Below are 18540 nucleotides of genomic sequence, written 5' to 3'. Positions count from 1 at the left end.
TTAGTACCTGCATAGAAAAGTGACTTTGATGACAGACCTTGGAGAAAGTCTCTTGGCTCAATAACATCTCTGAATAAAGTCCAATCTTTATTTCAATAGAGTTCTCATTTATTTTTGAGATAGAGTCTCACTCTGTCACTCAGGCTGGTGCAGTGGCACAATCACGGCTCACCGTAAGCTCTGCCTCCAGGTTCAAGCAACTCTCCCACCTCAGCCTCCTGGGAAGCTGACACTACAAGCATGCACCACCACGCCCACCTATTTTTTGTAGAGACAGGGTTTTGCCATGTTGTCCAGACTGGTCTCAAACTCCTGGGCTCAAAGGATCCACCCACCTCGGCCTCCCAAAATGCTGGGATTACAGGTGTGAGCCACCACACCTGGCCAATAGAGTGCCTTAATTATGAGAGGAAAACAATTTCTGGAAAAGCAAAGAAACTCTGCGTACCTGAGACATGGTGTAGAACTCCACCATGGCAGCAGTGAGCGGCTCTGCATACGTCCGCAGGGATGGAATAAGCCTCAGCATGGCGCGGTTGAAGGTGCCGTAGATCTGTGTGAGGGAGGCGGGGCCCGGGTAATCCACATACACCACAGGCACGTGACGCAGGAACCTGTGCACAGACAGCCCAGCTCAGCGCCCCTCCCTAACAGCGCCTCCAAGGAAGGGGCACTGTGCCAGTGGACTCGCCCTGTCCAGGGCCCTGTCTGGAGGTCGCTTCCTAACCCAGCTATGCAGACTTGACATCAGTGTTAGGTGAGATCACACACACACTGCTCAGGCTTGGGGTCTGACACACAACGGTTGATGGAAAACACTTAAAAAAGAAACCAGCAAAGATGAAAAAATAACCAAGGCTTATTTCAGCCTCATCTTGGCTCTACAGATGAGTCTGGAGCAGTTCATCACTACCAAGAGAGCAATGCTTTTATTTCATTTTATTTATTTATTTATTTTTTTGAGACGGAGTCTCGCTCTGTCGCCCAGGCTGGAGTGCAGTGGCGCGATCTCGGCTTACTGCAAGCTCCGCCTCCCAGGTTCAAGAGATTCTTCTGCCTCAGCCTCCCTAGTAGCTGGGACTACAGGCGCCCGCCACCATACATGGCTAATTTTTTGTATTTTTAGTAGAGATGGGGTTTCACTGTGTTAGCCAGGATGGTCTCAATCTCCTGACCTCGTGATCTGCCCGTCTCGGCCTCCCAAAGTGGTGGGATTACAGGCGTGAGCCACCACGCCCAGCCTTAATTTTTTGTATTTTCAGTAGAGATGGGGTTTCACTGTGTTAGCCAGGATGCTCTTGATCTCCTAACCTCGTGATCCACCCGCCTCGGCCTCTCAAAGTGTTGGGATTATAGGCGTGAGCCACCACGCCCGGCCAGTGCTTTTATTTTTAACATGTTTTCCTGGCATTACAGCACAGAGAAATAACCCAAGAGGAACTCACGATAAGCAGTATTGTTGTCTTTATTATCAAAATCAGGTTTTTGTGGCGTTGTGTTTACAGCAATCCTGGAGCTGTGTGTGTGTGAAGCAGAGCAGTCTACCAAGCTGTTTTACCTGTGTGAGAGGGGCTTTCTTCCAGGGTCCGTGGGGGGATTACAAGCCCCAACAAACTGGATTCTCTCCAGCTTCACCCACGTTTGATCTGAGGTACGGTAAAAGCCTCCATGCTCCACCATCTGAAGGAAGGGACAGGTACCACATTAGGGGCAAAATGTGAACAAGAAACACTGTGGGGCAGGAAGGGCCTTGTGTATAGAAACAAACCTGTCTGATGAAGGATATGACCCTCTGGGTCCCATATTTATCCATATCTGGCAAATTGATTTCATCACAGAACAACACCAGCCACTTTCCAAGTTGAACAGGAGCCAAAACAACTCCGTTAGGCGTGCGCCTGTACTCGCAGTAGTGATCGAAAGTCTTCAGAAGCAGCTCTGGAGTAGTAGCACTGGAGAAATTGAGACCCACCACCTTTGGAGGGAAGACACAAAACCGCACTGTAAGACCAACCCCACGCTCAACACCAAAAGGTCTGCTGTCCACCTCCTGGTCTCTTTACCTCCATGTCAGGCAAGGCCCGGAGGGCGCTGAAGAGTGTCATGGTCTTGCCAGACCCAGGAGGGCCACACAAGACCAGGGGTTTGTGCTCGGCCAGCCAAGTGTACAAGAGGGCTTCGTGGCGGACTGTGTCCAGTGTCGGCACGACGACATCAGGGGCTGCCACCTTGTGCGTCTCCACTTCAATCTGAGGCACCTTGGCCTGCCATGGAGACCACTCTCCGCTGATGGACACCTACACACAGAGATGGAAGTATGAGTCCGGCTGCAACCAAGGTGCCTCCTCACGAGGTTTGTTTACCTGAACACAAACTTGAACTTTCAGAACAAGGAAGAAATCGGTCAGGTTAATCTGAATTCTTTGCTAACACATGGAACTAAAAGGATAAAGTCCTTCTATGAAATGGAATAAAATGAAAAGATGAAGTCAAGGTCCATAGTCAGCTTGTTCCAGGATGAGTTAAATCAACAAGGCGAGAATCAGAAACACGGATGGTAACTGCATGCTCACCTCATAATCGATAATGGGTATGTTGGGCGCAGTGGGCAGAGGCACGGTCGTGATTCTTCTGATGTATTCACCCAGCTCTGCTCTCATTTTTAGCCGGCTGTCTCCAGACAGGGACCAGAGTATGGCATAAACCAGATATCGCTATTAAAAAAGGAATTAAACTTTGATTTTTATAAAATTTCAACAACAAAAGAAAGACACTTACAGCAAAGTTAACCTAATGACAGTGGTTCCCGGTCTTCTTGCATCACAGACACCCACTGCACCTTTCCTAGTCCCTCAATGAAGGCTCTGCCCTCGCCTAGGAGACAGCGCACATCCACACAGGTGCGGCATTTCAGAGGTCCTCAGACCTGTGGTCTGGCACAGTGGTGAGCTCTGTGAAGCCCCTGATGCCCCCTGACCTGAATGTAGCGCTCCAGCTGCTCGATCTGCATGGGGAAGTCGGGGTGGTTGGCGTTATACTGCGCCACGTTGCGGCAGGCCTGGTGCAGCATGGAGAAGAGCGAGCCCAGGCAGCGCAGGCGTGTTAGGTCCATGATGTGCTCCAGCTGGAAGGCGTGCTCTAGCGCCTTGGTGACCAGGCCGTTCGATGTGAAGTACGGTTGCATGATTGTAGCTGCATCTCTTTGGATCTAGAAAGTGGAATGAGTGATACTTAACTATCTTTCAAAAGGCAGGCGAGTCTCATCGATTCTAACCTGGTCCCAGGAGAAGATCATACGACCTTGGAAAATAATTTTGGATGAAGCTTCAATGACCAATCCTCATTCCTTCACCCTGGTGGTTCTCAAAAACCCTGCTTCCCAGGAACTTTGGTTTTCCCACTGAACATGGAAAAGGGCAGTCTTTCATCAATTTGTAGAGAAAAGTAAGATTATGGAAAGAATTCTTTAAATTTTCCCATACATGACTTTTAACATTTGTAGCTGCTACAGCTGGGCTTCCTTGTTTAAGCTGGCAGAAGACAACATTGATTACACAAAACTTGGCTGGGTACAGTGACTCATGCCTGTAATCCCAGCACTTTGAGAGGCCAAGGCAGGTGGATTGCTTGAGCCCAGGAGTTCAAGACCAGCCTGGGAAACACAGCGAGACCACATCTGAACATCCTAGCACCCTCAGGTCATGATATGTGGGTCCCACGTGGGCGTACCTGCAGCATGGGGGAAGCGGCCTCCTCCCCCTCATCCTCTTTGCCCTTACGCCGCCGCTGTGCCTCATCCTCCCCTTCATCCAGCGGGATGCTGCGCAGCCTGGCCAGGAAGTTGTTGAAAATCATGTCGGTGCTCAGCACATCCTCACTGAACCAGACCATGCCGCAGCGTGACACTGTAGCCAAGGTCGCGTATTTCAAGTCCTGTACCTCAAACATTATTCTCACCTTGAAAGAAAACATTAAGCAGATTTAATGACATAGATTTGGAAGAAACCTGGACATTAAGATTCTTTTACCTATATATACACTGAAAGGGTGACTTAAAACTTAATTTTCCTATACAGAAAGTAGCCGGCCATGGTGGCGTGTGCCTGTAATTGCAGCTACTTGGGAGGCTGAGGGAGAAGAATCACTTGAGCCTGGGAGGTGGAGGTTGCAGTGAGCCGAGATCATGCCACTGCACTCCAGCCTGGGTGACAGTGAAAACCTGTCTCAAAAAAAATTTTTTCTGCACTTATTTAAAAAAAACAAAAAGCACCTACAGCTCACATCACTACAGTATGCACCATTCTCTCTACAGGAATCTGGGCAGGACAAGTGTGTGTGGCAGTGAGAAGGGCAGGGCAAACCACCTTAAGGTTTCCCACTGTTCTTGAGGGCACAGAAGCAACAGCCCCTCCAAGTGTGATGTCAGCAGTGACTGTGTCCTGGGTGCGCACCGGGTGTGGATCCCTCCAGTCTCACATAACCTGACCAGGCAGGCACGCTGTCGTCTCCGGTGTTTTTCTTTTTTTTTTTTTGAGATGGAGTTTTGCTCCTGTTGCCCAGGCTCGAATGCAATGGCGTGATCTCAGCTCACTGCAATGCCTCCCGGGTTCAAGCGAGTCTCCTGTCTCAGCCTCCTGATTACAGGCATGCGCCACCACGCCCAGCTAATTTTTTGTCATTTTAGTAGAGACGGGGTTTCATCATGTTGGTCAGGTTGGTCTTGAACTCCTAACCACAGATGATCCACCTGCCTTGGCCTCCCAAAGTACTGGGATGACAGGCACGAACCACCGTGCCCGGCCTCATCTCCAGTTTAAAGATGGTGCAGGTGACTTGCTGGGGTCCCACTGCTAGTAAGTGGTTGAGATTCAAAGCAGGTGGTCGGACTCCAGAGCCTTAACTTCGGAGCTGTAATTGCCTCACAAGGAGATTAATCTCCTCTGACAAGAGTTAGACTCTACTGGATCAGCTGTCAGAGCAGAACTTGAGTTGCTGGAGTAAGTGCACACTTTCAGACAGTACTAAGAATCCATGGCTGGCTCCTGAAACTGAGATAAATACCAATCCTAAGCCTTGTTGTTAAAGGCTCATAAGCTGATCAGGCCAGAAACCTCACATCATCCTTGATTCCTTTCCCTCACACCCACATCTAGTCCATCAGCAAATCCCATGCATGCTTTAAACTCCAGCCACAGTCAGTCACCTCTCAGCACCTTCGCTGCTGCCAGCTCGCCCCCTGTCCCTGGTGCCTGGAGGTCTGAGGCAGCCTCCAACTGGCCTCCTGGCTTTCACCCTGCCCTCTTCGTTCTCCAAATGGCAGCCAGACGGATCTTCGTGGACATACATCAGGGAACATCGCTCCTGTCCAGGCTGCTCCATGGATCCCAGCTTGCCCAGTGTACAAACTCACACCCCCCACAATGACCTCCAAGGACCCTGACCTGCCTTGTTTCCTCTCCGGTCTCAGCCCTGACTTGTCCTCCCCAGTCCTCTCCGCTTCAGCCGACTGCCCCTTGCTGTCCTCACGTACACCGGCCCCCTGTCCCAGACCTGCTACTCCTGTGTGTTCCTTTGCTGAGAATACTTGGGAGACTTGGGACCTACTCCCTCACTCCCCTAAGTGTCTGCTCAAACCACGTTCTCAGGGAAGGCTTCACATTTTAACCTCCAACCCCCACCAACACCTGACAGCTCGCTTTCCATTTCTTTTTTTCTTTGCACCAATCACTATTCATTTTGTTTGTCCAATTGCATCACACGTGAGCAAGGGCTTTTGTCTTCCTGCTTTTGTTTTTTTTTTTTGAGACGGAGTCTCGCTCTGTCGCCCAGGCTGGAGTGCAGTGGCGCGATCTCGGCTCATTGCAACCTCCGCCTCCCATGTTCAAGCGATTCTCCTGCCTCAGCCTTTTGAGTAGCTGGGACTACAGGCACCCACCACCATGCCCCGCTAATTTTTTATATTTTTAGTAGAGACGGGGTTTCATCATGTTAGCCAGAATGGTCTCGATCTCCTGACTTCGTAGTCCACCCGCCTCGGCCTCCCAAAGTGCTGGGATTACAGGCGTGAGCCACCGCGCCCGGCCTGTCTTCTTGCTTTCTTACTGCTGTATTTTCAGCATCTAGAACAGGGTGTGACTCAGTGCAAATCCACACCGGGCCTGACTGTGTTTACTGATCAGTAGGTGTTGTCAGGCACCTGCATCATGCACTCATTTTCCAAGGGACAGCCTAGAAAGCCCCATTCCAAATTTCTCATTTTCCCAACTCTCTAGATGTATAACAGCTTTAGAAACCTTAACGACAACCCCACCATACAGGGTTAACTCATAATCATAGAGTGTGCTTATTACTCAATAAATGATAGAAAGCCATTAATAAAACCTATTAAAATGTTTCTCACTAGCCATGGAAATGGAAAAAAAATCTAGCAGTTGAGATGCTACCTTTGAAAATTACTTAGACAATGATCACTACTCCATGGAATGTGGGTCCATGACTCCAGAGCTGCACTTAGCTAGCACATGAAGTTTAGTTGGTCAAAAGGAATTACTCAGTTGATGACATACAAAAGGCTACTTACATTGGGTGGAAGACTGAGGCGCTCTCCATTGGGCAGAGTTAGGAGCTTATTGTCATCCAGCACTGAGTTCAAGTTCTCAACCCACTCTGGATCCACATCGCCATCAAAGACGATCCACTGGCGCTTCTGCAGCTCGCCTCTCACGCTGTCGATGATCCTGGTTGGGAAGGATTTTAAAATAGCTGCTGACTAAATCAAGATTTTAACATTAAGCATGTTTACAAATGATGGTTTCTGAAGTGACCTTTAATCTGCTCAGACTTCAGTTGAAAAATAATGTATACTCTGCTCTTGTGAGAGCAAAGTAATTAGGGCCCATATCCAGGAGAACACAAACACAGATCAAAGAAGACGTACTTTCTCAGCACGTGTGTGAAGAGCCCATCTGTCCATTCCCTGGTGTTGGGGTCCAGGGTTCCGTAGAGGTGGTCTTTGCTGATGGCCTTGGGGTCGATGATATGGGCCACACCTTCTACACCCTCAAGTCTCTCCAATGCCTTCAGCAGGACACGCCAGGCCATGCTCTTCCCACTTCCCGAGGGCCCCACCATCATCAGGCCATGATTGATCTGGGTGATCTGATAGAGCTGGAGAACCTGCAGGGCCCAACAGACCAGCACAGTGACCATCCCAGAGGAGGAATGGGGACAGCTCCTCACTCAGCCACCTCTTGTGAAAATGAGCAAGAAACATTATGTGTGGATTTTTTTTTTTTTTTTCTGAAACGGAGTCTCTCTCTGTAGCCCAGACTGGAGTGCAGTGGCATGATCTCAGCTCACGACAAGCTCCACCTCCCAGGTTCAAGTGATTCTCCTTCCTCACTCTCCCAAGTAGCTGGGATTACAAGTGCCTATCTATGGATTATTAAAGGCAAGTACTGAAACTCCCCAACTGGAGAGATGTTACACAGGTCACATCTAAGACAAACATTTCCAAACTGTGGCGAGTTCTTTACTAAGTCAGGAAGGCTGAAGCCAGTGGGAAAGGAGACACCAATGAGCAGCCTCAACAAGCACACATCAGATCCCGCCAAGGACAACAAGAGACCGAATGGATGAGCTGTGTGTTCAATCCCGTACAGCATCTCTCAGGCCAAACACACACAGCTTGTATAAACAATAAACTTTTTCTTAAATGAATCACATAGAGGAAGGAAAGAAGCCAATACAGAATGTAAACTACGTATTGATCAGCGATTTAGGTTGTTCATCTCTGGCACTGGAAAGTCTTGTAAGCAGAATTTTTACCAGTATAAACAACTTTCCAATATAGTCATGCACTTAGCATTTTCAGAAATTGAACTGTATCATGTAAAATTTTCAGGTTAAGTATTGTTTCCTCTTCATTTAAACAACAACAACAAAAAATTCAATTAGGCCTTGGGAAAATCTTCATAAAGCATATTATGCACCTCCACAGCCTTTGTGGACAGTTTCATCAAAGGGCCCACGGTTGTCATTACCGGACACTAAAGCCAGCAGGGTCTGTGAGGGCAGTGGCCAGTGAAACAATCCAAGTTACCTTTTCAACCCACATTCCACCAACTTCTTCTCCATCTCCATATGTCAAATACATCTCCTGACACACTTTCTTCAGCTCTTCTCGAAGGGCAGTCATCTCACCCCTGTGATACTGGACTCCAGGGAACACGTCCGACAGGAGGCTGAAGAGCAGCGGGATGTCCTCTGCCACCAGCTTCGGCACCATTGTCTCACAGACGCTCTGTATCAGAATCTACGGGGAGAGGGCTGGGCTGTGAGCAGCGGAGCATGGCTCAAGTACCGCCTGCTGCATCCCCAGGAGGTGCGTGATCAGTAACTGTTGGTGAACAAAGGGTACGAGCACCACTCGCCCACATTCGTGCACTCGACTCACTGGGTCAACATTACAGTCTATTTCAGCCATCCCAAGACATGTGAACTGCAAGAAAAACTCACAAGTCATGGCTTAAATGTTAAAAAGGTAAATTTAAATAACGTATAAGGTTTGAGTGATCAAAACGTTTGTAACGAACCTCTTGTTCAGGGAGATTTTCAGCAATTTCTCCTTCATCAACTGCTTCCCCTCGTTCCTCTTTCTCCCTCTTTATCTTCTGGATTCTCTCTCTCTTCACATTGCCTGCACTCACCAGCACACTCTTCAAAGCCCGAAGACCAAAGTCATAATGGCTTTGGGAAGAGAGCTGCTCATCGCATAGTCTAGAAAAGAAAAAAAAAGGCTTTCTTTAATAACAGTATACTTTAAGCAATAATAGGGTCAAGTGTCAAGAAATCAGAGATGGATATTTTAAAGACGTACCATCATTACACATAAAAATTTTAAGGTTAAATGGACACATTTAACATATGCAAGAAACATGATTATGAAGAATTCTAGGCTACTTACTTAAAAAACGGGACGATTTTGTTGGCAAGCACTTCAGCAGTGCGGAAACCCTGTGAGTACAGCATGACCTGGGCGATTAACTGCCGGTCAGGCTTGGTCATGGCCAAGCTCCGGAACAGTTTCTTCAAGTTGTCAGGAAGGTTAGACCGGCCCGCGTAGCCAGGGTTCATGGTGATGAAGATGGCCATGTCTGGGCTCACCTTGACTTGTTTGTTCAGCAGCTCACAAGTAATGGGGGCAGAGGCTAAGAATGAGATGATAGTGTTAAGACTAGAGATGTTTAAAAAAAAAAAAAAAAAAAACAGCCCATTCTAAAATGTCTCTAAAACAACAGACAAAGCTCTCATTCTCCCAGAGAGCTGGAGTAGAGGCTTCCTGGGGGGGCTGCTCTCTGGCCTTTCTTCGGGGACCACCAGCCACGTTCTCCCAGCCCAGGTGGACCCATTCCCAGGTACCTCATGTGCACATGTGTCCCAGGTCAAGCCACCAGAGGCAGAGATCACTATTTTACTTGGGCAACACAACACTGAGTGTCATGGAGAACTCGAGATAGAGATGCAGTCCAACAAATGTGCAAAAATAAAAAGGAATAAATGCCGTGACACTGACTGGCTTAGATCATGGGAATTACCTGCTCTTAGCATCATCAAAATAAAAAAAACCCAAACCTCCAAGCACCTCTGAGCCACTTTGGAACAAAGTGTATTCTCGCCTTAAGAGAATACTGATCACAAAGGCAAGTGTTGCTTTCCTCCACACTCCTTCTGTTTTATTTAGGAGGTCTGGGGAATTCTCCATAAGGCAAGTTGTTATTATGCAATAAAAGGAAACATTAAAAGCTACACTGTGCACATAAGACAGAATTTCACACCTACCCAATACCCAAATGTTTGCCTCCTTCAGCAACCCACCCTCCCTGACCCCACATGCTGGGACTTTGTGTTGAACCGGGAAGGGAAGTGGTCCCTGGGGCCTCTCCGACAGCTGCTCCTATCGTGATAAAGGGCTTGTTTCCAAAGACAGATGGCAGAACACTGGCCAGACAGGTGGCTGGGGAGGCTGGCTCTCTGATGATGTGAGAATGAAGAGGGGGCACCAAGGGCCTACACCAGAGGACACGCTCATCCCGTGGCAAAGACCATGGAGGGAACACACAAGCTCTAAGGGAGCACGGGGGCAGCTGGCTGGCTGAGGAAGGACTGCTCAGGTTTTTGGTTGTCCTAGGACATAGAAACCTCTATGCTGCTGCCCTAGAATGAGGACTAAAAGCTGTAATGCAGTACAGTCCTGGGTTTCTTTTTTTGGGGGGGACAGTTTTGCTCTGTGGCCCAGGCTGGAGTGCAGTCGCATGATCTCAGTTCACTACCACCTCTGCCTCTTGGGTTCACGGGACTCTCCCTGCCTCAGCCTCCTGAGTAGCTGGGATTATAGGCGTGCACCACCATGTCAGGCTAATTTTTATATTTTCAGTAGAGATGGGTTTCACCATGTTGGCCAGACTGGTCTTGAACTCCTGACCTCCTCGGCCTCCCAAAGTGCTGGGATTACACACGTGAGCCACTACGCCTGGCCTGGGTTTCTTACCTTCCGTCTTTAACCACAGCTCACTATACTGCCTGTAACAGTGAGTTCCTGTGAGCTAAATTCTTGCTTATTTCTAATGCAAGAGGTAGAAAATTAGTTCACTACGGAATTTCCCTCTACATTCTCTAAGTAATTTTTGAAGAAGAGGTGTCTTACTCTTGTCGTAGTTGGGGTTGGAATGTTCACGCAGTGCTTCCTGTATGCACTGCACCTGCTGTGACACAGCCGAGAGCATCCGCTCCTCCAGGCGGTTGAACTCGTCAAAGCAGCCCCAGGCACCCACCTGGCAAAGGCCCACAAAGATCCGGCCCATTGCCTGGAAAGGAGAGGAAGAAAGAAGCTAAAACCACCTGCTGTGCCCTCAATTGTCTCCCCTCTCCCTTGCCACAAATCAGTATGTTGATGCCCTAACCTTAGTGGGTTTGTCTTTAGCGAAAGAGCATGTAAGGCCATAACTAAGGTTAAATGAGGCCGTAAGGGTTGGGGCCGCTGATCCACAGGACTGGTGCCCTTATAAGAAGAGGAGGAGGAACCAGAGCACTCTCCCTGCATGTATTCCGAGGAAAGGCCTTGTGGCGACAAAATAGCCATGTGCAAGCCAGGAAGAGGGTCCTCATTGGGAACTGAACCTCGCTGGCACCTTGATCTTGGACTCCCCAGCCTCCAGAACTGTGAGGAAATACATTTCTATTGTTAAGCCACACAGCCTGTGCTGCTTGGATATGGTGGCCTGAGCAGACTACCATACCACCTGCCTCAGTGCAGTGCTGGCTTCACAGGGCTCAAACCCTGACTCTGACGATCTGGTTGGCCTTGGGCAAGTCATATCTTTTTGAAACGCACATCTCCTCATCTGTGAAATGGGAATAATACTACCTACGCCCACGGCGGTTGTGAAGGATAAATCAGAGTCACACCTCAGGTGAGGGGCCCAGTGCCTACATACAGCAGTTACTTCATGAACAACAGCCATTATCAGGACAGATGTAAAGTATAACACCTTCTTTCCTTCTGTGCCAATAAAATCTCAATGACAAAGCTACTGTTTTTATTCTATCACTTTTTGTTGATTAAAGATAAACCTCTTCCATAATATGTGCTTATTCCAAGACACAGGCACTAAAAATGTCTTCAAAAAACTGACATGTTAGAAAAATATTACACTAAAGATCTAACTTTGAAAACATAAAACTAAAGTCAACTTCAAAGCATGTATGCTGGACACCTCAAACACTTTAAAATAACACCTATCCCTACTACAGGACTCAGGAGGCCATATAAACCACGATGAGCTGTAAGGCCAATGGCTTTGAGAGAGGTATGAGCTTGATATTCCCCAAATGATCCCTGCAGGGCATTACATTTTAGGTGGATCCCATAAAGTGTCTCACCTGGAAATCAAAGGTTTCATCACAGTTGAAAACTAAAACAAACCGTCCAAGCTGATGGCCAAGAGCTTTGACAGACTCTGTTTTCCCAGTTCCAGCAGGTCCTGTTTAAAGAAAAGCAACAGAGTGCTTGAGTCCATTACCTAACTGAAAACATATCTTTAGCTTTAAAAGAACTACAAAAAGCAACTCATTTAAAAAATCCAAGTAGTGGCCAGGTGCGATGGCTCATGCCTGTAATCCCAGCACTTTGGGAGGCCAAGGCGGGCAGATCACCTGAGGTCAGGAGTTCGAGACCAGCCTGGCTAACATGGTGAAACTCCATCTCTACTAAAAATACAAAAATTAGCCGGGCATGGTGGTGGGCGCCTGTAGTCCCAGCTACTTGGGAGACTGAGGCAGGAGATCACTTGAACCTGGGAGGCAGAGGTTGCAGTGAGCCAAGGTTGCACCACTGAACTCCAGCATGGGAGACAGAGCAAGACTCCGTCTCAAAAAAAAAATCAAAGTAGTAATAAATGCAAACAAATTTAAGATTTTAGAATGTACACACCACATAATTAAGAAGTATATTCAGGCCGGGCATGGTGACTCATGCTTGTAATCCCAGCACTTTGGGAGGCCGAGGTGAGGGGGTCACCAGGTCAGGAGTTCAAGACCAGCCTGGCCAACATGGTGAAACCCTGTCTCTACGAAAAATATAAAAATTAGCCTGGTGTGACAGCGTGTGCCTGTAATCCCAGCTACTCAGGAGGCTGAGGCAGGAGAATGGCTTGAACCCAGGAGGTGGAGCTTGCAGTGAGCCAAGATTGCGCCACTGTGCTCCAGCCTGGGCGACAGAGACTCCATTTCAAAAAGAATCATTCAAATCATTAGCTTTATCTTTAAACATTTTAATATATGATTCCACCAGTCCAGATCCGTGGAAGAACTTACCAAATGGAGAACCCCCCAGCCTGGCCTCCAAGGCTTGTGTCATTGTCAAATAGCAGCGGTCAGTGAGGGGGGTCTGGACCAGTTTGTCCTGAACACCCAGGTACTCAAAGCCATAGTTAAATTTGGCATTTGCCATTTGAATTGACAACTGCTGTAACACATCAGTTTGCTTAGGGTCAAAGTAAAATCGCATCTGGCTGAGCCATTCAAAAGATTTGGCGTTGTCAATCTTGCTTTTGATCAAGGACCTTGTAACATCTCTCTGGTGAACCAACTCTGTAATCTGAAGAAAGAGAGTCACTTTAAAAGTTCATCTACACTAAAGCAATACAGTGCATTCTCCGGGTTTGTGGACTGTTAAACTGAAATTGAGGTTCTAGGTCCAGTTACAATAGCTTTCAGTAAATATTCCAAAAGGCAAATTCACTTTCAGAGATGAGAGAAATGTTACTCATGGGATGGTATTACAAAGAACCCACAGCTGCAGCAAAAACAAAGAAACAGAAACACCTGGCTTTAAATATTTTAAAATTCTGCAACTATCCTAAAACATGATAGAAGACTAGTTTTCTGATGTCTGTCCTAAGAGTCTGCCACATGCCGCCATGGGGCTCGGAGCAAGCACTGCCCGCGCCGTGCAGCTTAGCACTGCTGTGGCCACCTCTCTGGGGAGATGACAGGAAAGAGCAAGAGATCCTGACCAAGGTTGATCCCTTCCTCTCTACCGTGATGTCGTGTAACCCCTGCATGCCCGAGATTACCTTTCAATAGGGACAGGGAGCCAAATGCCCACCCTCAGAGGATATCCATACACCATCCACTGTTCTCCTTGATACTACCTGAAACCTTTTTCAAGCATGATTTCCATTTAACTGTGTGGTTGAGGGTGTAAGAGTCTAACTGGTAAGGAAGCAGCCAGGTGCGAGACTAACCAAGTGTTCTAGCTTCCGCCTTCGGAGTGGGGGCTGCTCCATGAGGACAGAGTCTGCTAACACATTGAGGGTGACCTCCACATTGCTCAGCACGGAGTGCAAGGGCGCGGCATCTCCACCTCCACCCATGCTGCTCAGTGCGGTCTCCACGTTCTCAGACCAGGCTATCTGGGCTGACAAAACCACAAGCTGCGCCTGAAAGACACAGAAACAAGATCTCAAAGGATCATTTTAAAGATTGGTCCGTGTTTTCACCATGAGCCCACTCACTTCTACTATAGATTACCTGGTATTTATCAATCCAAGTGATGTAGGTATTTGGGTCAATTGAAGTTGCTTTACCAAAAATCTCAACTTCCGTAACAGACTCAGCGAGCAGTTTGGCCAGAGTGACTCTCATCTCCTTTTCTACCAATGTGAGCCACTCATTGATTTTGGGATGTTCAGTAATTGACACAGGAGTTTTAAACATAACCTGAAATAAATACAATTTTAAAAAATGAGGTATGCAAAAATGTGAGAGAAGTTTTAAAAGTTACAAACATAAATTTACCTCCTCTCCTTCCCGAGATGAAATACCCAAAACAACAGAGTTATCCTCGTTCAGGATGATGCTCGAAACTCCAGCAAACATCTTCTTGAAGTGTTTCTGTAATTTAGCGACATTCTTGCTGTTTCCAATGATTTCAAGCAAATCTTCATCACCCACAAAATAGAACCTAAAATTAAAATAACACTCAAGTTGAGAAAATATTATACACACATATAAGGTGAATCAAGGCAAAATTTCAAACTGCAAGAAGGGAAAGAAGATGTGGCTGGTGGTGGCAATCTCCAGCCCGAATTCAGACCACATCAAAATTTCTTCCAGCCCTTGGCAAAAGATACACACTTACCTAACAAGATCTTGAAGAGGAATTCAATGAATGCAAAGAATTTCATGTCATTTGCCTTAGTAAGTTACTTTATTTATTTATTTTTGAGACGGAGTCTTGCCCTGTCACCCAGGCTGGAGTGCAGTGGCACTATCTCAGCTCACTGCAAGCTCCGCCTCCCGGGTTCACGCTATTCTCCTGCCTCAGCCTCCCGAGTAGCTGGGACTACAGGCGCCCACCACCACGCCCGGCTAATTTTTTTTTGTATTTTTAGTAGAGACGGGGTTTCACCATGTTAGCCAGGATGGTCTCGATCTCCTGACCTCGTGATCCGCCCGCCTCTACCTCCCAAAGTGCTGGGATTACAGGCGTGAGCCACCGCGCCTGGCCAGTAAGTTACTTTATTAACTCTTTTTTATTTTTTGAGATGGAGTCTTGCTCTGTCACCCCAGCTGGAGTGCAGCGGCGCAATCTTGGCTTACTGCAACCTCCGCCTCCTGGATTCAAGCGATTCTCTCGCCACAGCCTCGTGAGTACCTGGGATTATAGGCAGCCACCATCATGCCTGGCTAATTTTTGTATTTTTGTAGAGACAGGGTTTCACCATGTTGTCCAGGCTGGTCCTAAACTGACCTCAGGTGATCCGCCCACCTTGGCCTCCCAAAGTGCTGGGATTACAGGCGTGAGCCACCACGCCCGGCCTCTTAACTCATTTTTAAAAGAATCTGTCCAATTCAGCCTAAGCAAACTATTCAGAAAGGAAAAGATGCCACTTAGAAAACTGTCAGAGGCTGGGTGCAGTGGCTCATGCCTGTAATCCTAGCACTTAGGTGACTTAGGTGAGCGGATCACCTAAGGTCAGGAGCTCTAAACAAGTCTGACCAACATGGCGAAACCCCATCTCTACTAAAAATATAAAAATTAGCCGGGTGTGGTGGCAGGCACCTGTAATCCCAGCTACTCAGGAGGCTGAGGAAAGAGAATCACTTGAACCTGGGAGGAGGAGGTTGCAGGGAGCCGAGATTGCACTATGCGCTCCAGCCTGGGCGACAGAGTAAGACTCCATCTCAAAAAAAAAAAAAAAAAAACTGCCAGAGATAAACACTTAAGAGATGCAATGCAAGCTGCCTTGGAGGGTAGATGATAGTTAAATTAAGGATTTAAGAAATCCAAGGTAGGACAATTTAAAAAATCCAAGGTAGGTACAATTAATAATCACTGCATGACAAGGAAGGGAATGGTAATCATTATATGTATCATTGGCTAACAAAGTCCTTGATGTCAAAACTAACAAACACAGGCCCAGAAGAGAAAGAAGATCACTGGAAAAATGCACAACTGAAATTCAACTTGACTCCAGGCCAAGTCAAAGCAAGGATCTTACCTGGGGAAAGATGACCGCTCTCTTTCCAGATATTCTCCCAGTGCTTTCTGGATCTTTCCTAGCAGGTCTGCCAATCTTTCCAGAGACCTCTGTACTCCCTGGATGTTCAGAACATCCATAACAAGGGGAGACTTGGACACTTTTTTCATTAGAGCCAAAAACTCAGTGCTGATGCTACAAATGAAATTAAAACACGCGTCAGTCTTTGTGTAGAGTAGTTACTAGCCGCTGGCAAATTTGGCTCTCTGGCTGGAGGCCATACCTCTGAAACCGCTGGGTTTCCACTGGCAGCAGGTGCTTGATATCTGCACTGCCTGTGAAGATACCTTCCAGGTAGACCCATCGCCTCTGCACATCAATCCACACATCAAAGAGAGCCATGATCCTGTTCAGCTTATCTTCCCAGCTGAGAGCATCCTCTTCAAAAACCTGGTGGACAGACAAGAGGGCAGAGGTAAACTGCTAACCCTTCTACTCACAGATATGCCAAAACTCACTGAAAAAGTGCAGATCAGGATCTCATGAAGTAATCTGATTCACATTTTAAAAAACAAGTAGACGGGTACGGTGACTCACGCCTGTAATACCAGCATTTTGGGAGGCCGAGGCGGGTGGATTACTTGAAGTCAGAAGTTTGAGACCAGCCTGGCAAACATGGTGAAACCCTGTCTCAACCAAAAATACAAAAATTAGCCAGGCATGGTGGCAAGTAGCTGTAATCCCAGCTACTTGGGAGGCTGAGGCAGGAGAATCACTTCAACCCGGAAGGCAGAGGTTGCAGTGAGCCGAGATTGTGCCATTGCACTCCAGCCTGGGTGACAGAGCGAGACTCCATCTCAAAAAAAGAAAAGAAAAAAAAAAAGCAAGCAAATAAACAAAAAAACAAGTATTGACTGGCTGTGGTGACTCACGCCTGTAATCCCGGCACTTTAGGAGGCCAATGCAGAAGGACTGCTTCAGCCCCGGAGTTCGAGACCAGCCTGGGCAATATAGTGAGATGTTGTCTCTACAAAAAATAAAAAGTTAGCCCAGCATGGTCGCATGTGCCTGTGGTGCCAGCTACCTGGAGGCTGAGGTGGGAGGATCACTTGAGCCCAGGAAGTCAAGGCTGCAGCAGTGAGCTGTGATCGTACCACTGCACTCCAGCGTGGGAGATAGAGTGAGACCCTGTCTCAAAAAATAAAAAACAGGTACCTAATAACTATCAGTGAAAAGGTATTACAGTGAAAGTGTGGGAGACCACTGGTGGGGAGGGAAAGCTTCCCCAGCAACAGCACCTTGTAATATGGAGAGAGCTTCATGGCCGAGACGCTGTTGATGTGCTCTTTGACCTTGTTGAAGAGGTCATCCCAGCCACGGATCAAGCGGCACTTGTTCTGATAATTAACCAAGTCTAGTTCATAAGTATTCCACACTTCTCTTATCTGAATTCAAACCAGAAAGATGCACGTTATCACTATGTGGGCATTCACTAGTTGCACAAGGGACCAAGCATTATGAGAACCAAAAGGACCACATATGACAAGCCTCCAGTTTTACATAGCTCAGATCTATATAACAGCCCGAAACACAATGTAAAGCAGCCATTCAGTCCTATTACTTGCCTGCTTCAAAAATTCTTCCAAAGCCATCTCCCCTTGTGCCACAAGCAGTACATCCTTGACAATCGCTTCATTTTTCTGCAAGTCAACATCCCAGATTTGGCCAAGGGTTAGCTCAGAAACAACCCAATTAACATGAAGCCTTTTCATGAGCTGTTTCCAATGGCGGTCTTTAAGTGCTTCGGATTTCAGTTCAATCACCAGCATATTTATCTGTGGAGAAAGTAAGCAAAGTGATCTGTGCAGGTGCGTTTCTAATGGACACTCATCACCGTGTGATACTGGCTACCTACCTTCATATAACCTTTCAGAAGCCTCTGAACAAACTCATAGGACGCATACTGTCGCAAACGGGCAGGGAAGCTTTTCAGCTGGTTCAGGAGGGCATCCAAATTTTGTCGAAGCTGTCAAGAGAAACATAAGATGCTATTTAGCTTGCCAACATTTCTTTAAATGGTGAAATAGTTCTTTAAAAAATGGTTTCAGGCCAGGCGCGGTAGCTCATGCCTGTAATCCCAGCACTTTGGGAGGCCGGGGCGAGCAGATCACTTGAGGTCAGGAGTTCGAGACCAGCCTGACCAATATGGAGAAACCCCATCTCTACTAAAAATACAAAATTAGCCGGGCGTGGTGGCACATGCCTGTAATCCCAGCTACTAGAGAGGCTGAGGCAGGAGAATCGCTTGAACCCAGGAGGCGGAGGTTGCAGTGAGCCGAGATCGCGCCATTGCACTCCAGCCTGGGCAACAATAGCGAAACTCCGTCTCAAAAAAAAAAAAAAAAAAAGGTTTCAAAATAAGTTTTACAATATTTTGGACGAATAATGTAAATGACATGCAGGACATTAAATGACATCTTATGAACTCACAATACAA

General features: G+C 47.3%; 1 protein-coding gene across 1 annotated transcript in view; it reads right to left on the bottom strand.

The window, feature by feature from the left end:
- The window catches only part of DYNC1H1 (dynein cytoplasmic 1 heavy chain 1), an 88621-nt gene that overhangs the window by 31685 nt on the left and 38396 nt on the right, over positions 1-18540 (bottom strand). Inside the window, exons 19-41 of the mRNA XM_054448399.2 lie at positions 17959-18069; positions 17669-17878; positions 17342-17488; positions 16327-16493; positions 16065-16238; positions 14359-14524; positions 14092-14280; positions 13806-14000; positions 12874-13156; positions 11941-12041; positions 10706-10865; positions 8966-9209; positions 8595-8778; positions 8102-8314; positions 6938-7176; positions 6581-6737; positions 3730-3957; positions 2978-3208; positions 2574-2714; positions 2064-2297; positions 1769-1975; positions 1559-1680; positions 449-614 (exon numbers count right to left, since the gene is read on the bottom strand). Of these exons, the coding sequence (XP_054304374.1) occupies positions 449-614; positions 1559-1680; positions 1769-1975; positions 2064-2297; positions 2574-2714; positions 2978-3208; positions 3730-3957; positions 6581-6737; positions 6938-7176; positions 8102-8314; positions 8595-8778; positions 8966-9209; positions 10706-10865; positions 11941-12041; positions 12874-13156; positions 13806-14000; positions 14092-14280; positions 14359-14524; positions 16065-16238; positions 16327-16493; positions 17342-17488; positions 17669-17878; positions 17959-18069 (4269 nt within the window). The remainder of the gene's footprint in view (positions 1-448; positions 615-1558; positions 1681-1768; positions 1976-2063; positions 2298-2573; positions 2715-2977; positions 3209-3729; positions 3958-6580; positions 6738-6937; positions 7177-8101; positions 8315-8594; positions 8779-8965; positions 9210-10705; positions 10866-11940; positions 12042-12873; positions 13157-13805; positions 14001-14091; positions 14281-14358; positions 14525-16064; positions 16239-16326; positions 16494-17341; positions 17489-17668; positions 17879-17958; positions 18070-18540) is intronic.

This window comes from Pongo pygmaeus, chromosome 15 (assembly GCF_028885625.2).
Source record: "Pongo pygmaeus isolate AG05252 chromosome 15, NHGRI_mPonPyg2-v2.0_pri, whole genome shotgun sequence".
Lineage (NCBI taxonomy): Eukaryota > Metazoa > Chordata > Mammalia > Primates > Hominidae > Pongo > Pongo pygmaeus.
This window is presented reverse-complemented; position numbering and strand designations above follow the sequence as displayed.